This window comes from Lipophrys pholis (assembly GCF_963383615.2).
Source record: "Lipophrys pholis genome assembly, chromosome: 17".
Classification (NCBI taxonomy): Eukaryota; Metazoa; Chordata; class Actinopteri; order Blenniiformes; family Blenniidae; genus Lipophrys; species Lipophrys pholis.
Genome location: NC_137643.1, coordinates 23,677,336 through 23,698,540, shown reverse-complemented (window position 1 = coordinate 23,698,540; position 21,205 = coordinate 23,677,336). Strand labels below are relative to the sequence as shown.

Genomic DNA, 21,205 nt, shown 5'->3' with positions numbered 1-21,205 from the left:
AGATCGTTCAACCAATTGCATCTCAGGTTCCTGTGAAAAATCTTCTGCATCAACCCCGGTGCAAAGTGCCCCTCCCACAACCATCTTCATGTGCACACGGCGGGGGGTATGGCGCCGGCACAAGATCGTATCTGAGGCGGCGTAATTGTATTTTGTTTTCGTGCGCGGCGTGCCCCCCCCCCCCCCCCGTACAGATTGTGCCCTGGGCGGCTGCCCACTCCGCTCACAGCAAAAAACCACCACATGCATACACTGATCCTGACGAACACACGCGTAAACCAGGACGCCACATGCAAAGCGAGATTGAGACACACACGCACGCACGTGGGTCAACCCCCCCGAAAACTTGAAAGTTCCTGCTGATCTAAAATGAAAACTACTGCAGAAATGTGTTGGAGCGAGGAAACCTCCGAGTATTACGCTGTTTGGACCTCCACAGCCTGAACGTGTGAACGCGTCATTACTGTTGTAATAATCATCCCTTCAGCTCTCCAGAATGAATGATTGGATTAGACAGCGTGTCGCCATGAAGGACTTGTGATGATTAGATTGTTTGAAAGCTTTTTAAAAGGTGAAAGCTGTCTGTTTTGCCTTTTGTTTTAAAAAGAGATTTATGTAAATAAAATCATGTTTGATATTGTGTTTGTCTCGTGTGGCATTAACCTGAAATAACCCAGAGATATTCAGTAACGGAGAAGGATGGACCGACCTGACCGCAAAGATTGAAGTGCATTTTATTTCACAAACACATTCAGTTCCCCTCCAGGATCAATGTAGTGAAGTGAATCCAATTGTTTGACAGTTTTTAGCAAGTCAGTGCAGGAAGCAGCGTGTTTTATTGTGACAGTGCAGGAAGCATCACGTTTTATTGTGACAGTCGGAGCAGGGTGTTTTATTGTGACAGTCAGTGCAGGGAGCAGGGTGTTTTATTGTGGCAGTCAGTGCTGAAAGCATCGTGTTTTATTGTGAAGTGCCTTGCAGGAAGCAGCGTGTTTTATTGTGAAGTGCCATGCAGGAAGCAGCGTGTTTTATTGTGGCAGTCAGTGCAGGAAGCAGAATGTGTTGTTGTGGCAGTCAGTGCTGGAAGTATCGTGTTTTATTGTGAAGTGCCTTGCAGGAAGCAGCGTGTTTTATTGTGAAGTGCCTTGCAGGAAGCAGCGTGTTTTATTGCGGCTCTTGTCGGGAGTCTCCGCCTCTTGTCGAGCCACTCCGGCTCTAAGTTGGAGAGTTTGCCGGCAGCCAGAGGATCTTTCGGGGGCGATGAGTCCGTCTGCGCGGCGGCCGCACGAGGATCAGGACATGTGCTTCACTTTGAAGCCCAGTTTGAGAGGAACTGTGTGAAAGAGGAACATCTGGTTCTCACGGAGGACAAACTGCTCGTCAACTTCTGCGGAGGCGAACAAACCCCGCTGCTTGACTTTACTCGACTGGAGCAGGTCACCGGCCGCGGCATGCTGAGGATCGGCCTCCACAGAGCGCTCACACCCGCCGCTCACGTGTTCCCGGCGCCCGCGCCCTCGGGCCGCTGGATGGGGACGCACGGCAGGAACGAGCCGCGGGAGTCGCTCCACTCCCGGAAGAGAGCCAAAGAGTTCATCTACCGGCTGCACCCCGCGGAGAGGACGTGTTTACTGCACGAGCTGCAGAGCTTCGAGTCCATCGCCATCGCTCAAGGTAAGAGACGGCGGGGTGACCCGGGTGGGGGGTGGAGAGGAGGAGGGCGCCTGGACAGGTGAAGCAGGTACTAAACCACGCCCACAAGGTGGAGAGGAGGAGGGCACCTGGACAGGTGAGGCAGGTACTAAACCACGCCCACAAAGTGGAGAGGAGGAGGGCATGAACAGTACGTCTGAAAAGTCCCTCCTCGATCCTTCACTATCGACTTTACCTTAACTCCCTGGATGACGTCACGGGGTTAGGGAAAGGTGTCAGGAGGCTCCCTAAAGGAGTTAATGAAAGGCGATCACGTTAGTGTGGCAGTCAGACAGCACTTTCACTTAGTGAGGTCATAATAACGGCGGCGCAAGTTAGTGACGTCCACCGTGGTGGGAAAAGAAGTAAAGTTTCTGAAAATGGACTACAAAAAGCACATTTGGGTTTTATATGATTTAAAGTAGGGATGTCCCGATCACACTTTTTTGCCTCCGATACCGATCCGATTTTTCAGAATTGAGTATCGGCCGATACCGATACTTTCCTGATCCGATACTCACATTACTATTGCAAAGATACTCAATAGTCTATTTTTGGAGCAACTAAGATGTCTGAAGCTAAAAGCACTATTGGCAGAAGCTTTGTTTACCTAGAAATTATAGTAAAACTCACTTATTGAATCAGAATTTTTCTCTTTCTCTTTAGTTGTTGTTGTAAACTGAGGGAACATCCACACCACGAAAAAACTATCTTTGTCCTCCGTTCTTCTCCCAACAAACCTCCGTCCACACCTCACTATGAACACGGCTCAACACGAGGCTTCAGGGCATGTAGTACACATGCCAGGCCTTTAGGGGCGCTGTGACTCACCAAACACAATAAAAAGCAGAAGAAGACAGACCACATAGAAATGTAGAAGTAGACTCCTGCACATAAACACATAAACCACTCTATATAACTCTAGTTTTATAGGTCTATGGCCCCGCTCCGCCTGCTTCTAGCTTCTGCAGCTCGACCGGAGCTTCTAGTCCCTGATTGTTCTGGTTATTAGGGGACGTTGCGGCCCGCGCTTTTTTTTTTTTTTTAGATCGGCGGGGTGATTGGCTGGATTTGCCGATCCCCGATCACTCACAAATCACCAATATTGGCCCCGATCCGATATCTACCGATTGGATCGGGACATCACTAGTTTAAATTTGTTCTAGGCAGATTATTGCTTTAGTAACTTACATGATCTGCTCCTTTTTCCGACATCCTGAGTTTCCCTGAATGCTTGGATGAGCGGGGCCCTTTAAATGTTGTCGCCGCAAGGAATTGTGGGGGAACATGAGCTGGTCTCCTTTGCGAAAAGAAGCATCAGTGGTTCCTAAGCTAAAGGAGGTTCTCGAGGAATCATCAGTGGTTCCTCGGCTAAAGGAGGTTCTAAAAGAAGCAACAAGCCTCCTTTCCTTTGTTTACTGAGAATTCAGACAGTCCTTATCATGGCCGCCACACAGAACAGTTCCAGGGTTAAAGAAAAGTCGATAGTTAAGGAGTTAGGAGGAACAATTCAGACGTACCGCTAGACACGTACTTAACCACGCCCACAAGGTGGAGAGGAGGAGGGCACCTGGACAGGTGAGGCAGGTACTTAAATTTGAATTTATTGAAACTTGAATTTATGGTTCTGGTTTCTTCTTCACGTGTTTGGGCAGAATGAAGGAGCCTGTGAGCCTCCACCCACACAGAAGCTCTAAAGCTTTAAAGGGGACATATCATGCTAAATCCACTTTTTTTAGCCCTTAAATGCATTTTGTTGTATATTTAGAGTGTTTAGAAGTACAGAAAAGTTCAAAGTAGTCTCTTCAGGTGCTCCGTTGATATCTTTATATTCTGTTTTGGTCATATTTTGCGATCGGTTTCGATTTTTCTATTCTCTATTACGTTTTTTGAACAATGACGTCACAGTATTCTCAGCGGAACTGCCAAATTAGGACATCGACATTTCGAGCAATCCGCCATTTTGGTTTCTCGCTGCGATTTTGTAGTCCAACCGAAGTTACGAGAGGATAAGTCGAAATGTTCGGTTGTTGGATGTAGTAACCCACAAGCTTCGTTACACCGTCTCCCAGCATCAGAACCTTTTCGAAGTGCCTGGTTGAGTTTTATTTTTCACAGAAATGTACCCACATCTGTGGGTAAGGTCATTTTTGTGTGCGCGAATCACTTTAAGGACGACTGCTTCAGCAACCTCCGCCAGTATAAAGAAGGATTTGCCGAAAGACTTGGTCTGATTGAGCGGTCAGTTCCTTCTATCTATGGAGACGACGAACAGAGCACTTCGGTAAGCTGTATATAACGCTAAAAAGTGTGATGATAAGACGTCCCTGTCATTGTTTTGTTAGCATTAGCAGTTGCACCGTCTTCATATGTTAGCGCTGTGTGCTCGTTTTAGATTAGAATGTAACTTCTGTGTTAAATAGTCGTTGTAATACAGGCAGTATTGTAGTAGTGGGCATGGATGGAGAAGTTAGTGTAAATATAGTAACACACCATTGCGTTACATCCATATGAAGACGTTGTTCTGTAGGTGCATCATCGTCAATTTCATCTCGCTCCGCCGGGTCCGACTCTGGCTCCAACATGTATGGCTGGATGGACAAATCTTCCGTTGTTGACATTTTGTAAATAATGTGTGAATATAAAGTTTCTGCGCCGCTAGATAATTGTATCTGTTCTATCAAACTACAAAGATGGCCGAACAGGGTGACGTTGAACCGAGTGTCACCTCTGCAACCTGGAGAGGAGGCGGGGTATGAAGTGTCTCATTTGCATTTGAAGAGACCCCCCAAAACGAGTTGCTCTCAGAAGCACATCAGAAAAGGGGTAGAAAAGGGGCCTGTGGAGCTATAATAATGAGGAATTCAGACCCAAGCATTGCAGTTCCGCGTTGTATAGACCACAACTGTATGATTTATATGTAAAAAGGAAGGATTTAAAAGCATGATATGTCTCCTTTAAAGATACGAGTCCGGCAGAAGTTTAGCAAAATTCACATTTAAAAAAAACAGCCAATGTGAAGTAACTGGTGATTTATCCGAATTTGCAGCACGTGAAGCTAAAAACGTAGTGACAAATCTTACTTCATGTACATGTTTTAATACAGATGAGCAGATTTTTTTTACACATTTGAAAATCTAATTACAGACGGATCATGAGACGACTTTTGCAGATTCAGGTTCACATTGAAATTCTTTTACACTTTGACAACTCTCACTTTGGACACAGATCGAAGCACAGACAGAAGCACAGACAGAAACACAGACAGACGACCCTCCCCAGGCTTTGACAAATGGTCCAACGATAACGGCCCCAGAGATGTTACGGCCACTTTGTCTGAAAGTGGTAATGTCTTATGCAATGGAAACTAAGCGTGTGATGTGTTTCCTTCTCAGACACGGTGGCGCCCCCGTCGCTAACTGCAGCCCAGATCAGATACGGTAAGAGATTAAACTACACACACACACACACCTGCGGGGGGGGGGGGGGGGGGTTCGGAGGTCGATCAGATACTCAATTTGAGCCATCCTGAATTTTGGCCAAATAAAGTGACCGACACAGAGATTGGACATCATATATGTCATGGCAGAACGAACACCATTCTTCGTGCTGGGAAATGAATCGTTAAGAAGAATCGAACACATTTAAAGTGTACGATTCTGATCGAATTGATCAATCGGAACCGGTTCTCAGTCAGAACCGGTTTCCTCCTCTCTGTGAGGCGACAAAGCGAGACTAACCACTGCACCACTGCGTGACCACACAGTCAAACAAGTCTAAAAGGAAACCTCCGCTCATGTGTTTGTTGTGTTGTTTATTTGTTGCTTTACAGTTTTGTTCCACAACGCCCTCCCGTTTGTTGGATTTGGATTCCTGGATAACGCCATCATGATCGCAGCGGTAAGGGGGGGGAGGGTTCAGGCTCATTTAAGATTAATTAGTCCAGAGGTTTGGATTGTTTAGTGTGTTAAGATGGATTTTGTTGTGTCTCCTGCAGGGAACGCAGATCGAACTCTCCATCGGCGTCACTCTGGGGATCTCCACCATGGCCGGTAACGCCACACTGAGACTTTAATACACAGTTCATCCTCCACCTGCAGAACCTTTCAAACAACAGCCACATGATCCAGCAGAGAATTTACATTCATCAGCCAGGTTCCTGATTAATCGGCCAGGACATTAATAATAATTCACCTTGACTAACGGGCCACAAGAAAAATCGGGACTGATGTGAAGGGGCGGAGCTAAAACTTTATCCTACTCAATATTCATTTATCTGAATAAAACCTCGTAATCGTGGTCACTTGATAACCTTCCTGCTCTCAATCAATCAGCGTCTAGTAACTATGCAAAAAAATTCAAATTCTAATCCTTTAACATAATTGGATTTAGTAAAAGTATTTCATAAGGGTTGAAAGGTCACGTTCATTCCTGCTCTTCGACAGACTCCTGATAAATCCTTTAATTCGAGGTTCTATTACGCTCCGAACGGTGAACGCGGACCTGCAAAGATGCCTGCCAGTAAAGGCATGGAAAAGTCTTCCACACCGTCCATATTAATGGACTTTGGACCACCGCAGGTGACGGAGACAACTGCTAACATTAAGCAGGGAAGCTGACGCCACTAAAGAGACGGCCGACACTCACGCAGAAACCAGCGAAGCTACTGGGGCAACTTCGGCACCGACTGACCCCCTGCATCTGTTTAAGGAAGGAATATTGGGGGGGGGGGGATACGTAAGATGGAGTCTTGAGTTTTCTGGAAGATTCCACAATGTTATGCAAGCAATAGTGGAAACCCAAAAGAAAATGACTGAACGCACGGAGCGGATAGAAGACCTGGAGAGACGTCCGTCTGCTGTGGAGGACAGTCAGAGTGGATTAAAGGTGGAGGTGGAGAGGCCGGGGAAAAGAAACGAGCAGCTTGAGGAGAAAATGGTTGACCGAGAAACGAGGTCCCGACTCAACAACCTCCGTCCGGTGGATCTGCCCGAGGGCGCCGAGGGTCCTGACGCGTGCGCATCTTTGGAGCGCGAGCTGCCCGAGGCGCTGGATACCACTTTAAACCGGAACCCTTTGGCGTCGAGAGCTCACCGGGTTGGACGCCGACGCACCGCCGAGAACAGTGGTGATGACGTTTCTCGACTATCGGCAGTAGGACTATGGTGTCGAGAGCCGCAAGAGTAAAGAAGGAAATATTGTCCGAAAACCAGAAGGTGAGATTCTACGACGACGTCGCTACGGAGGTGCACAAACAGTTTCACCAGCTCGGGCTCAGACACGGATTTATTCCCCAGAAACACTTACCTTTATCTGGGCATTTTTTCTCCTCTTCCACTCTCTTGCTCTTTCTTTTCTCTGCACCTGAAGGATATGTCCTTTTTTGTGACATTGTTTTGCCTCCACCTCCGCTTTGGATGCACAGTGGTACTGCACGGCAGGGGGCGCAGCAGAGCTTTGACATTTGAAGAGGCAGGAAGAATCACTGGGTCTACATCAGCAGCAGCAGCAGCAGCACTCTGTTGAACTAAAATTGTGTTGTTGTACAGTAATATATCTTTGATCATGTAGAAATCATCAGGCAAACATGCAAAAAATATAAAGTAATCTATATATATTTAGTTAATTGCTCTTGGGGGCCCACTAGTGTCCGTGGAGCCCTAAAGGCGCCTAGTTTGCTAATGCTAATGGCCGGCTCTGTCTATAACTAAAGAAATAACTGGTAACGTTAACAGATGGATGCTTCTTCCCATGTCTCTGATCGGCAGAATCAACATTTACAAAATGAACATACTTCTGAAATTGCTGTCCATCGTTCAAAATGTTCCTTTACCTCCCCCAACTGAGTGGTTCAAGAAGGTTAAAACGCTGATACTAAGTTTTATGTGGAAAAACCAAAAAGCGAGGATAAGGTTGACCTTACTCCACTTGTCTTATGGTGAGGGAGGACTGAAATGCCCAAATATAATGTGGTATTACTGGGCAGAGCAGCTCAGGTCCCTCAGGTATCATTTCAGTACAAAGGACGCCCCCCAGTGGACAGAAATGGAAAATAAGCTCCTGAACCCCTCATTACCTCTATATAGTTTCTCTTACTCGTGAGCTAAACTTACTTAAGAAAACTAGGAATCCAATAGTTAAGAAGATGTTTAAAGTGTGTTAGAATGCTAAAAGGTTTATGAAGGAACCGGTCACTCTGTCACAGCTCAGACGATCAAGAATTAAAAGCAGGCAGAGCAGACGCAACGTTTAGACAATGGGCATTAAGTGGTTTGAGAAAAAAATCTGGATTTATATCCTGCAGGTTCAGATTATATGATGTCATTTGAAAGGCTTCAACATAAATCTAGCGTACATAGGAAGTACTTTTTTCAATAGCTTCAACTTAGAAACTCTATTAGGGAAAAAAATCTCTTTAAACCTCTCAAGTCTAAATTAGAGGTCTTAATCACTGAATACAGTTCGAAACAGGAGCAGAATTTTATCATTTACTGGTGTCAAACTCTTCAGAGAACTCAACTATTAAACTTGAGGCGTGGAGGAAGGACCTAGAAATAAATCCGTCTCTTGAAGAATGACATTCTGTTTGTATAAAAGCCCCAAAACAAACTAACTGGAGGTTAAGAATCCTACAATAGAAGTGGTTGATGAGAGTTTGTGTCACTCCAGTTAAATTGAATAAGTACCACCCTGACATCCCAGACACTTGTACTAAGTGTAATGAAGAAAAGGGTACACTGTTCTACTGCATTTGGGAATGTAGAGTAACCCATTCGTTGTGGGATGCACTGACTCAAACATTAAAAGACAAAAGGCTTAACTCAGGAACCTACTTCTTTTATTTTGGGAATTTATCCCAAACATACTAAATATATAAAATCTGAACGGCTGCTTATTGACATGGGTATACTACAAGCTGATTGAACTGAACTGGAGGAATCCAAGTATTGGATTATGGGATAACAGATGTTGTCAATTCTGCCACTGGCACGGATTATATATGTCCTGAAAGGAAAAACTGACCTGTTTGAATCCATATGGAATATATCCATTTATCACCTGTGTGGAACGTTTGGATCTATCCGAGGACCGTAATGAGGAGGACTCTTGAGACTGATATTGGACGTGGGACTGTACCTTGCTTGAGTTTATTTCTATTTTTGTTTTTACCTTTTTGGTTCTTTTTTCTTGGAATTATTAAAATCTCTGTACACTTTAGTAATTTGTCATTCTTTGTGAAGAAACAGAAGCACATATGTGTGTCTGAGAGGTTGTAGCGTTGTGTGTCGTAAAAGCTAAAAATAATACATTGTTGGGGGGAGAAAAAAAAGTATTTTGCAAAGTAAAAGCAAAGCTGTTGTTTTCCTAAAGTAACTTTCAATGTATTCCTAATAAATGTGGAGGTGAAGGAGCCTCATGTGGCCATCAGACCTGACAAAGATCAATACGGGTGGATGTTCTCCACCCTTACCGGTGAGGGTGTAGTACACGGTAGAAATGTTCTCCTGTATACAGTAACGCTGCACCATTAATCAACATTAAATCCTAATTGAATTATTTACAGAGGGAGATAAAGTGAAAATTGAAAAATCTATTTTTCTGTTGACTGGAGTAAAATAAAGTAAAAACCATGAACCATCCCCCACATAATCAAGCCAAAGCATAATTTTCCTAATTTCCAGGCTGTAAACACACTTAATGCAGTAAAACTGCAGGAATGGATGGAATGTTTCCTCCTCTGTGACGTGTTCCTTGACGCTTTGTGGTTCTGCTTGGTTCCAGCCGCTGCGTGGGGGAACATGGTGTCGGACTTGGCCGGTCTCGGGTAAGAAGCACCAGTAATCTGTTTTCTGTGTCCACACGCGCCGCCGCAGCACATTGTTAAAAAGGAGTGATTCTGATGAACGAACAGGCGGTCCCTGTGTCGTCCCTGTGGTGACTTAAGAATGAGAAGGTGAACGCTGGTGTGTGTAACGTCTCACTGATAATCAATGTTTTTGTCGACATTTATTCTGACACTGTTCATATTTCTTCAAACAGTCTGGAGTTTCTGCAGTTTTTCTGATTTGTGCCACATTTTGTCTTGAGCTTCGCCAGCCGCTCATCAGACCTCTGACCGGTGATCTGCTGCGGTGGTTTCAGGCTGGCAGGTTACGTGGAGGCGCTGGCCACCAGGCTGGGCATGCAGGTTCCTGATCTGACACCCAAACAGGCCGACATGTGGCAGACCAGGATGAGCTCGCACATGGTGAGACTCCGCCCATCAGGCTGATCCAACACGAGATTATCTCCAGTTTCTCTTCTGGATTAACTTCAGGATTGACTCTGGTTTTATCTTCGGGATTAACTATTGTTTTCCGTACGCGACGCTGGTTCACTTCTCACCTGGTAAATTACCGTTGTAGCTTAGTTAACCTCTAACCTGCTCCGGACCTGATTATGGTCTAGATCAGAGGTAAACTAGTATAAAAGCTCCGCCTCCTGACCAATCAGATCTCTTGGAATTTGACCCGCTCATTCTTAGATGGTCCTGATTGGTGCACGGCTGGAGAGAGGAGCGTAAAAGGACAAGAAGAGTTTTTAGGAAGGGATGGAACCCTTTAGACATGATCAAATAAATCCTGCTCCCTGAGGCTTTGAAGGATGTTTTTGTTCTTGTTCTTGAATTATTCCAAGTCTGTTTAGCTCCACGACGCTTAATCTGGAATAATGAGTCAATAACAATGGGGGGGGGGGGGGGGGGGGGGTAAAATCTAAACTAAAAGGAGAGCAGTGAGGAGGTTCAGTCCGACATGTTTCTGCTATAATAAAGTGAAACAGTGATTAGCGTTTATATAGTCTGATGACTTAATCTGGTATAATCTCACCAAGTTATGCGTTAAAAAGTCAAGAATGTTCAGGCTTTGGCTGCAGCAGCAGGATGTGTTTTAATTCTTCATAATCTCAGAGGATAATTTCTCCTTCAGTAATCTGTAAACTGCGCTGCAGGATTTCTCTGTGTGTGTGTGTGATTGGTCAGACGCTGCAAACTCCGCCCCTTTTCAGGTGAACGCCCACACGTAGGTCTGGGTTGAACCAGCGAGTTGATAACCTGCTAGTTGATATTAACGGTGATCAGGATCGTCGTGTCTGGATAAGTTAACCCAGGAAACAGAGCGAGCTCCTGGATATGTTGATCAGGGTTCGTAGTCCAGGCCTCTTGTATGTTAATCCAGGTAATGGAGGGAAATACTGGTATGTTAATCCCGAGTTGTAGGATTGAGTATTTGTGTCCTGTAATGTAAAAAAACTATTAAATCAACTTTCGTATGTCTAATCTGACTTAAAATAATAATCGAAAAAAGTGAAAAAATGAGTTAGACTGGTTCTGCTGGTTCTACTCTTGTTCCTTCTCTCCTGTTCTACAGTCGTCCCTTTCTTAATGAAACAGCAATAATAGTGCTAAACTTTCTTTAAAAAAAGAATACGGTATTTGCTGAACTTTTTCTTAGTTGCTCGTGTGATATTTATTAAAAAGTACTTCCCATCACGGACCACTGGGTGTCAGTGTTTGACCACAGAAAGCTGCCGGATCGCGATCGTCAACAAAACACGGCGAACAAATTAGACTCATCGTCCAGGAAACCTCTTATTTTCTCCAACGTCACAAACTTTCTGACGAGAGAAAAGAAAGGGAGGATGAGGGAGGACTGATGACTGTCGTCTGCAGGGTAAAGCCATCGGAGTGACCATCGGCTGCCTCCTGGGAATGTTCCCGCTGCTCTTCTTCAGCGACGAGGAAAAGGACAAAGAGCTGCGGAGCCGCAGCGACGCGTCGTCCTAACCAGCGGAGAAGGAAGCTGCTGCTCCGCCGCACGTCGGCATTTTCATCCTGTGTGTGGAAGTTCAGAAGAGATGTCCTTCTTTTTTAATCACTTTTTTTGTTTGAAGTGTCTCAGTTTGGTCCCTCCATTGTTCGGGTGAATTGTCCTCATGGTGATGGATTGTTGGTGGTGGTGGGAGGGGCCGGAGACTCACCATGGCGGCAGCACCAGGGCAGCTGTGGCGACAGCGTAGATCACCACCACCGGTGTGAATGAATAATGGCTTCTGTACGCGCTTTCAGTGCTTTATAAATCCAAGCCATTATTATTATTGATTTTATTTCCCTTTTAAAACACAATCTGTCACTTCTTTTGCTCCTCTTGAGTCCGGAGGAGCTTCAACTTGCTCCTTCACCAGCGACACACTAAAACTAGAGTCGCTTTTTAAAATCTGTTGTCGACACGACTCCCGGTGTTTTCGTTTCAACTTTACTTTTTTCTTTTATGTGTTTGGCGTCGGGTGGCGGTGTTACTTTAAATTATTGCTTTGCTTGCTAGATCCACCAATCAAACTTTATTCGTATCTGTTCAATGCCGCACAAACACGTCATTTGTGTTCAGTCATAAAGTGTGGAGACCATTTTGCACGTTACAAAATCAAGGTGGTTGGTTGTTTTTTTTTGCACGTTTGACTCTTACTACAGATTATGAATGTTGTGCAACAGCATCAACAGGTTCAGATATTTCTGAGCTTCACAAAAGGATCGTCCTGCGTTTCATCAGAACGGGTTAATGGAGGCTTTTCCTGACTGATCGTGCACCGAATTCCACCTTTTAGGTTTCTTCCTTTCAGACTTGGAAATGTTTGGGGACGGTGCACGACAGTTGTGTAGGACAGTGACGTTTTTATTTACTTAACATGTGAATGCAGTCTGAGCAGTTTCCTGGATTAAAAAAAAAACACGTTTTGACTTTCATACGGGTGTTTACTTGCTTTGGGGCTTGTTGACAAAACAAACTGGATTCATCTCGGTTCAAGAAGTCGTCTGCGAAGTTAGACGGTCGCTGAAGTGGTGGAAAGGAGGGTTTACACGACACGACACTGCTGGCTTCAACATTTTACAAACTCAAACAGTTTTTATACTTGAAGGGGACATATCATCAAAAATTCCCTTTCTAATGGTTTTCCTACAGTAACGTGTCCCCATACCTGGGAAAGACTGCAAAAGTGAAGAAAGTCTGTCCTCCCTTTCCCTGGCTTGTTTCATTGTTTCTGAAGTGTGTTGCTCCAACGAGCAAATTGGAAAGCAAACCAGGAAGCAGGACAGGTTTTTATTTAAGAAGAAATACTGATTTTGTTCTCTTCAGTTTGGTATGTTGCAATAAAAATAAATTGTTTTCAATGTGTTTATATCACAAATAATGTTCATCTAGTAAAATTCAGGTTCAAGTCAGATGGTAAGAATATTGTTTCACACAGAAAAGAGCTAAAAAAAAAAAAGAATTCACCACACCAGGAACGATGAACGCAATCGAGTCGGCCGCCCTGCCAGTGAGGCGTCCCTTTTTTTTTTTTTTTTTTTTCAGGGAGTTGGCAACCCTAGATCGGACGCCGGGCGCTGTCATCTGGTTCTGGGGAAGTTCCTTGTTGTCGGGTCAGAAGGGGAGTTGAGTCGAGGCCTCGGGTCCCCGGGAGCAAAGAAGGGGGAGATGAATGCTTCCAAGGCTTTTGATAAGGCTGTCTGCTCAGGAGGGGCCGTCCCCGGGTCCTCAGCTGGGATGGGGGATGGGGGGGGGGACTTGCATATGGGCTGCAGGATATATATGTCATAACTTCATATCTTGACAAATGAAGAGTGTCTGTGGTCTGGAGAGATCCAAACATGCATCAAGTTACAGCCTTATTTATCCAAACTGTTCCGTAACAAAGTGGAGAACAGGAAGTATTTCAAGCTCCAGGCCGACTTTAATCCAAGAGATTTCATTTTATAGGAGAACAATATGTGACAGATTAGAAAGGTTTTCCGGCAGCCAAGATGCCGTTCATACAAAATAATCTGCATCGGTTTACTTGGTCTGCAGTTCTGATCAGTCAATTTATTTATTTATTTATTTTTAACTTTTGTGAGGCGACCTTGAGTGGTTTGAAAAGGCGCCTAGAAATATAATGCATTATAATAATCCATTGCCAAAAATATATATAATCCATCTTTTTCAGCTTTGTTTACAATTACTGACTCCTGGATTTAGAAAAAGATTTTTTTTTAATGCAACAGACTTAAAAGACGGAATGTTTTTATCTTGAAATAGTGAATTAAATGTAAATTGCCTGTTTTGATGCACCGTTGAACTGATCGACTTTGTACTCCTGCTCGTATGAAATGTTCATCTTCCCTCCACATCCGCCTCCTAGAAACAGATAAACTCAGTGTTTAATCTTTGAGTGTTTGTCAGACGACATTTTTAATCTCTGGTTGGCCTTTTGTCTGTTTTCACTCTGAAATGGGATTAACTGTAGGAGGAGGGGAAGTGAAATCAATGACTTCTAATAAAAATGGAGTTTTTTGAGCAGGGTTAAACTAATGCGCTTTTTATTAGTGTCGTCAGATTAAAAAACTAACTGATTAATACTGAAGCTTGTAATGCATATTTATTCATGGAAAACCACAGAATTAATGTAAATGCAGACTAATAGTCTTTAAATTCAAAGACTAAATTTATAATGGCAATTGAGTGAATGCAGTTTCTCTCTAAGTTTAGCAAAACAACAAAAAATAAAAATACACAAACAGCTTTATTATATCAACAAAACCCAGACATCAGTCTGAATTTTGTGGAGTGCAGGTCCAACACTGAGTATGTGAATATTTGTAAAAACAAAGTTGTTAACGATATACTGTGGGAGCCAAGTTAAGTTTAAGTATTTCGGTAGCTATACGCCTGAATGAGGAAAAGGTTTCTGTCACTTTAACAAAGTGAAATAACTGCGTGCGAGGATATGGCTTGGAGGTGAATTCAGTCAGTTCAGTTGTGGATTACAGTTCTTCCCGATTGCAAAGACACATTTCTCAAAAGTTGCTCTCCTTTTCTCTAAACTGACCACAAAACCCGATTCTCAAGCCACATTCAGAAGACCTTAGACGCCTCCTGCAAAACCAAACTTTCACCTCAAAACAGTTCAATCGGTGCTCAAAACTGAACTACAAGTTTCTGAAAATGAACTACAAAAAGCGTATTTGGGTTTTAGATGATTTAAAGTTGTTCTAGGCAGATTATTGCATCGGTAATTTACATGATCTGCTCCCTTATTCCGAAATCGTGAGTTTCCCTGAACGCTGGGTTGAGCGGGTCCCTTTAAATGTTGTCGCCCCAAGGAATTGTGGGGCAGCATGAGCTGGTCTCCTTTGGTAAAGGAAGCGTCAGTGGTTCCTAGGCTAAAGGAGGTTCTAAAGGAAGCATCAGTGATTCCTATGCTAAAGGAGGTTCTAAAGGAAGCATCAGTGATTCCTATGCTAAAGGACGTTCTAAAGGAAGCATCAGTGGTTTCTAGGAGGTTCTAAAGGAAGCAACAAGCCTCCTTTCCTTATTGAGAATTCAGACAGTCCTTATCATGATATCCTTATAGGAGGGACAATTTGAACGTACCCTCAGAGTATCAGTACGGAAGAGTTTTAGGGCCACTGAAGAAAAAAAAAAAAAATCCGAGGCTACAAAAAAAAAAAAACCTTCGTGGCCCCAGAAAAAGTCAAAAATCAAAGTCGAGATTTTTTTTTTTTCACGGTGGAAAAAAAAGTCCGTCCCTCCACTTGCCAGCGCGTCTGACTGCTTCCTCAAAATGTATATCAGGCGGTTTAATGAAGTGATGAAATGTAGACAGAATGTCGCTCATAAACACGGTGTAGTTATCATCAGTATCAGGACCGGAAGAGACAGAGCAGCTGCTGCCTGGTTCTGTAGAGGAACACAGTTATCATCAGTATCAGGACCGGAAGAGACAGAGCAGCCTGCTGCCTGGTTCTGTAGAGGAACACAGTTATCATCAGTATCAGGACCGGAAGAGACAGAGCAGTCTGCTGCCTGGTTCTGTAGAGGAACACAGTGATCATCAGAACCAGGACCAGAAGAGACAGAGCAGCCTGCTGTCTGGTTCTGTAGAGGAAGTTCGTCGAGTACGAAGGACAAAGACACGGATCCCGGGCTGCTTATTTAAATGTTCTTATTAATCCTGTGTAAAATCACACGTCCATAAGCAGTAAGCAACCCGATATAGTCACAATGAAGTGATTTAATGTGAATTCACATCTACCGGGAAATGATGAGGGATGGACAGACGTCTCTCCGTGAAAAATTTAAAATCTCGACTTTGATTTTCGACTTTTTCTGAGGCCACGAAAGTTTTTTGGTTTTTTTTAGCCTCCGAATTTTTTTTTTCTTCAGTTGCCCTAAAACTCTTCTGTATATCAGTGAAACCAACATGGAGGGGAAAACACATGGATCGGTGCAAACGTATTGTCTCTGACAGTGAAACTCAGATGCTCACTCAAGCACGCGCACTGAACGCCTCATATGAGCTGAAGGAGCCAGGTAGCAGCCATTAGCAGTAGCAGCTAGTAGCAGCTAGCAGCACGGCTACTAGCGCTACTTTCAATTCAATTTATTTTATTTATCAGGGACGGTGCAATATACATAGAAAAACTCTGATGTGTTGCACATTGAGTATTTAGCTCGACACTAATTTGCAACTCTCGTCCCTGGAAGGGCTTTTCAGAGGGTCAAAGAGGAAACAACAGTACATACAACACCAAGATACATCAGACAAGCAGAAATACACAGAATACACAGAGTAAATATCTGATTCACAATTCCATGTTATCATAAAACACATTCCCTCCCTCCCTTCCTCCCTCATTTACTGGGGTAGGACACATTCCCTCCCTCTCTCACTACAATAACACACTAACACTAACTGTTGTTAGCACGTGTTAGCAGTAGCGGCGCGGCTGCATTTCCCACGGGGCCACGAAAGTGAGTAACGTGATATTTATACAGGTGCAGTTCGAGTAGCAGCAGCACAACAGTGACATTTCTGTTTTTCTCTCTGCTGCTAGACGGCTGCAGTGAGAATGACTCGATGAACGAGTTAATGAACGTGATGACACCGCTCAGTAAAGTGACCTGGGGGTTTTGAACGATTCGTTCAAATTCGAACGTCACTTGTCTGAACTTTGTCAGAAATGTGCTGCCATCTGGTGGACAGGTGAACTGCAGCTTGAAAACACCAAAAGCAGTAATGTGGAAGTACTGTGTGTGTTTTTTCTTTGCATCGCTGAGGAACAAGTGACTCAGCAATCAGGTAGAGAAAGTACTCTGATACTAGTCCGGAGTCCTACTGTCCGGAGTCCTACTGCCCTATCAGTACAGAGCACAAAAGAAACTCGTACAAAATAATCAATGTTGAGGCCCAACACGCTGGAGGAAGCTGGTGCTTCCTAACAAAGAAAAAACCGTATCCAGTCTGGACTCCAAGTACCTGGATCCTGATATTAATATTTGGTTTCCTTTTAGTGTTTCTGCACTTGAATTTCTCCAAAGAAGAAGAAAGGAAAGATGATTAAATTTCCATTTCAACCTGATTAAAAAGACTTTCTCCAGATCTTCATAACAATGTTCAATAAATCCAGTTTAAGCAGCAGAACCCTAAAGGACCTCCAACCGTCAGGACTGAAGGACTGTCCCACTTATTGAAACCAACTCAAAGTAACAGAACCTGAAACGGCCAGATGCACCTGGCTCGTGAAACCAGGAACTCTTCAAACTGGGACCAATCATCTCTGGAGCAAACTGGACTCCAACTCCAACTCCCAACATCTGGACAATGTTTAGACTGAAGCCGACTGAAATTTTCTGACCTTTCCTTTGCAGAAGGTCTGGTCACTCAGGTGTTGGTCTCCCATCTTTTAAAAGCTGTTTTTCCTCAAAAGAAAGTTGTGAAAATGTCTATCGTCTCCAGCGCTGTTGCCCTGCCTGTTAACCCGCCAACAAGCTAGAGAGCGTAGCAGCAGCGCAGCATCAATTCAATAATGCACTGTGAATTAACATAACATTTAGCATAGCATGGTTACGGCCAAAGGCAGAGCAGCATTGTGCCTTCAGGAGGGGGTGTGGCCTTTGGGAGGGGGTGTGGCCTTCACAGTAAGAAAGCCCAGGAGTGAGTGACTTGTACAGCCGTACCAGGAAATAGCGGTGTTAAGTCATTTGGGCTATGAAAGGCATAAAATGCTGACACTTTCAAACCTACAGGTACTGTAGGCTATTGGAAATTGAAAAAGAAATTCTAAATCATAATTAAAATCAAAATGAATATCTCATTCATTTCAATTCAGCATTGGGTAGGCCCCGCCTACCCTAACTGCACATCACTGGCGACAGTGCCACAGGATCTTTCTACCCGGTCAGTGTTGCAACAGTAATCTGTTTATAAGTTAAGATTTTAAGGTATTGATTGGATAGTACCTCCACCTCAGAGAAAGTTGTTCAGGCTCTGGAACTTGAGGGTTACACTGAAAGAGCCAAACTAATGTACTGCAGCACTTTGATTCAAGGGACAAACGAGAAACTCTGTTCCAAGCATTTATTTTCATCAAAAAAACAACCACCATTCAGGAATCTGGAAACACAGACGGACCAGCTGGTTCTGACGGTAACAGACAGTAGATCTTGATCCAGAAGACTGTTCTCAGTAAAGGCTGAAGAATTGGTGGTCCTGGTCTGGCTGCCACAACAGGTCAGCATACTGGTCTGCAGAGTCAGGGCTGGTTTTCATGAGGTTTACCTCTGGTTCAGAGGGGGCCTGTAGGTCCTGGGGAAGCTTTGGCTGGAGGGGGGTCTGAACAAGGTACTTGGATGGCTGTTGGTGGAGGGTCTGAACCTGGTGGTGGGGAGTCTGGGCCAGGTACTTGGGAGGCTTTTGATGCTGGTGGAGAGTCTGAGCCAGGTACTGGGGAGTCTGTTGCTGGTGGGGGGTCTGGGTTGGGTATTTTGGATTCCAATGGGGGGACTGAGCTGGGTATTTGGGAGGCTGTTGATGCTGGTGGGGGGACTGAGCCAGGTACTTGGGAGGCTGTTGGTGGAGGTTCTGAACCTGGTGGTGGGGAGTCTGAGCCAGGTACTTGGGTGGCTGTTGGTGGAGGGTCTGAACCTGGTGGTGGGGAGTCTGAGCCAGGTACTTGGGAGGCTCTTGGTGGAGGGTCTGAACCTGGTGGTGGGGAGTCTGAGCCAGGTACTTGGGAGGCTGTTGATGCTGGTGGAGAGTCTGAGCCAGGTACTTGGGAGGCTGTTGGTGGAGGTTCTGAACCTGGTGGTGGGGAGTCTGAGCCAGGTACCTGGATGGCTGTTGGTGGAGGTTCTGAACCTGGTGGTGGGGAGTCTGAGCCAGGTACTTGGATGGCTGTTGGTGGAGGTTCTGAACCTGGTGGTGGGGAGTCTGAGCCAGGTACTTGGGAGGCTGTTGATGCTGGTGGGGAGTCTGAGCCAGGTACTTGGGAGGCTGTTGATGCTGGTGGGGAGTCTGAGCCAGGTACTTGGGAGGCTGTTGATGCTGGTGGGGAGTCTGAGCCAGGTACTTGGGAGGCTGTTGATGCTGGTGGGGAGTCTGAGCCAGGTACTTGGGAGGCTGTTGATGCTGGTGGGGAGTCTGAGCCAGGTACTTGGGAGGCTGTTGATGCTGGTGGGGAGTCTGAGCCAGGTACTTGGGAGGCTGTTGATGCTGGTGGGGAGTCTGAGCCAGGTACTGGGGAGGCCAATGGGCGGTCTGACCCAGGTACTGGGGAGTCTGTTGCTGGTGGGGGGTCTGTGTTGGGTATTTTGGATTCCAATGGGGGGACTGAGCTGGGTATTTGGGAGGCTGTTGATGCTGGTGAAGAGTCTGAGCCAGGTACTGGGGAGGCCAATGGGCGGACTGACCCAGGTACTGGGGAGTCTGTTGCTGGTGGGGGGTCTGTGTTGGGTATTTTGGATTCCAATGGGGGGACTGAGCTGGGTATTTGGGAGGCTGTTCATGCTGGTTGGGAGTCTGAGGCAGGTACTTGGGAAGCTGATGGGGGGTCTGAGCCGGGTATTGGGGGGTCTGAGCCGGACGGTTTAGCTTTGCGGATGGGGGCTGCACACTGGGGCTGAGAGCGATGTCCCACATGCCAGCTTTGGTCTGGAGCACTGCAGGTTGCTGGGACACAGCAGTGCTGGTTTGATAATGGAACAGTAGAGGGCGTCGGACTTGCTTGGAGATCAGTGCATCAGGTCTGTAAGTGGAAACACTTCCTGGAGGACTAGAGCCACCATCTGGCCCACTGTGAGAAACCCTGTACCCTGCAGGACTTCCTGATCCAGCAGGGTTAGGGTGGACTGGTGAACCACCTCCAGTAGGCATGGAATCAGTCAGAGACCCTCCTTGGTCTGCAGAAAGACCCCCACCGGGAAGACTGTGGCGGAGAGGAACATTTACTGTGGGGTTGAAATAAGGCTTTACATCTCTGGAGCCTCCACTTCTGTAGGTCAGACCTGAAACCAGATAAGCCACACTGCAGTCCACAGCGAACAGGAGCCTTGTTTGTTCAGGTTGTCTTACCTTGTGCGTCCCGCCCCAAAGCCAGCTGCCAGAGCAACACCAACCTGCAAGTCAAGCAACACAGAAGTGACTGAAACGGGTGGCAAACCCTGAAATGTGAGGAAGGTGTGTGTGAGCTTACCTCACACAAAGCTGAAGATCCATGTTGTTGAAAGCCAAAAGCAGCAGCTGACCTGAAGCGGCAACAGCAGCCCTTTCTAACCTCGGTACCCGAGTTAACCAATCAGATCTCACCCTGATCCAATCATCAGCACCGACACTCACCTGGAAGCAGCATGTTTAGATAAGTTCCTCAAATTCCCTCCAAAATTGACTGAGTTTTTTTAGTTGACCAGCCTACACATCATTTCATGACTTTGTTTCCTAAAAAAACTAAATTAAACTCAAAAAGTCACATTTTACTGAGAGAAAACAGTTTCTCTCTCAAAACCTCCAACATGGAGCTTTTTCTTTGTTTCCCTTCAAATGAAGACAAATTGAATTTTCATCTCACTGAAGGGAAAAGAAGGAAAGCTGACAAATATAAGTTATAAAGTTAGACAGAGTGATTAACGATTAAAAGCAAATACAAATCTAATTGATTAATGGTTCTAACACCTAGTTATAGGCCAACTGTATATTTATACTGTGCTGTTATTGTGATGTAGTACAATTTTATATATTCACAAGTGTATGCAATTATCATTAAAATATTAAAGTAGTAAATAGCAATCGCTTTGATTATATCAGAGAATAATACATAAGAAATAATCAGAGCCTATCCTGTCCATGCATTCATTTTAAATAGAAATATTAAATGTTCTGCAAATATTATCTCCCAATAAAGGTATTTAATGTCCTTTGCTGTTCAAAATAGGAAATACTAGCAGTTTGCTTTGGTTATTAAACTGAATGATCCATGAGATCTCCATATATTTGTGATTCATTCTACTTTATCTAAAGTGTTTCATGCAGCACTACATTTAAATGTGATAAGCTTGAATTAATCAATTACTTACCGGTATACATAAATGCTCTTAACTTACAGGAATACAATTGATTCGTTTCATCTTCTGTTATCCTTTGAAGACATGGAATTGATGTAGTT

At 44.8% G+C, this 21,205-nt stretch overlaps 1 protein-coding gene across 1 annotated transcript; it reads left to right on the top strand.

Moving 5' to 3' along the window:
* The first annotated feature begins 1,033 nt into the window (after nucleotides 1-1,033).
* Nucleotides 1,034-13,935, top strand: tmem65 (transmembrane protein 65). Its single transcript, XM_080484316.1, has 7 exons — nucleotides 1,034-1,674; nucleotides 5,088-5,132; nucleotides 5,525-5,592; nucleotides 5,690-5,744; nucleotides 9,475-9,517; nucleotides 9,835-9,940; nucleotides 11,402-13,935. The coding sequence occupies exons 1-7, from the start codon at nucleotides 1,452-1,454 to the stop codon at nucleotides 11,513-11,515; spliced, it is 654 nt and encodes a 217-aa protein (XP_080340442.1). The 5' UTR covers nucleotides 1,034-1,451; the 3' UTR covers nucleotides 11,516-13,935.
* Nucleotides 13,936-21,205: the final 7,270 nt, after the last annotated feature.

Coding starts and splice junctions, on each gene's coding strand:
- tmem65 (XM_080484316.1), top strand. CDS start 1,452: ATGCTGAGGATCGGCCTCCACAGAGCGCTCACACCCGCCGCTCACGTG. Junction 1,675..5,087: donor GTCCATCGCCATCGCTCAAG/GTAAGAGACGGC, acceptor TTTCCTTCTCAG/ACACGGTGGCGCCCCCGTCG. Junction 5,593..5,689: donor ACGCCATCATGATCGCAGCG/GTAAGGGGGGGG, acceptor TGTCTCCTGCAG/GGAACGCAGATCGAACTCTC.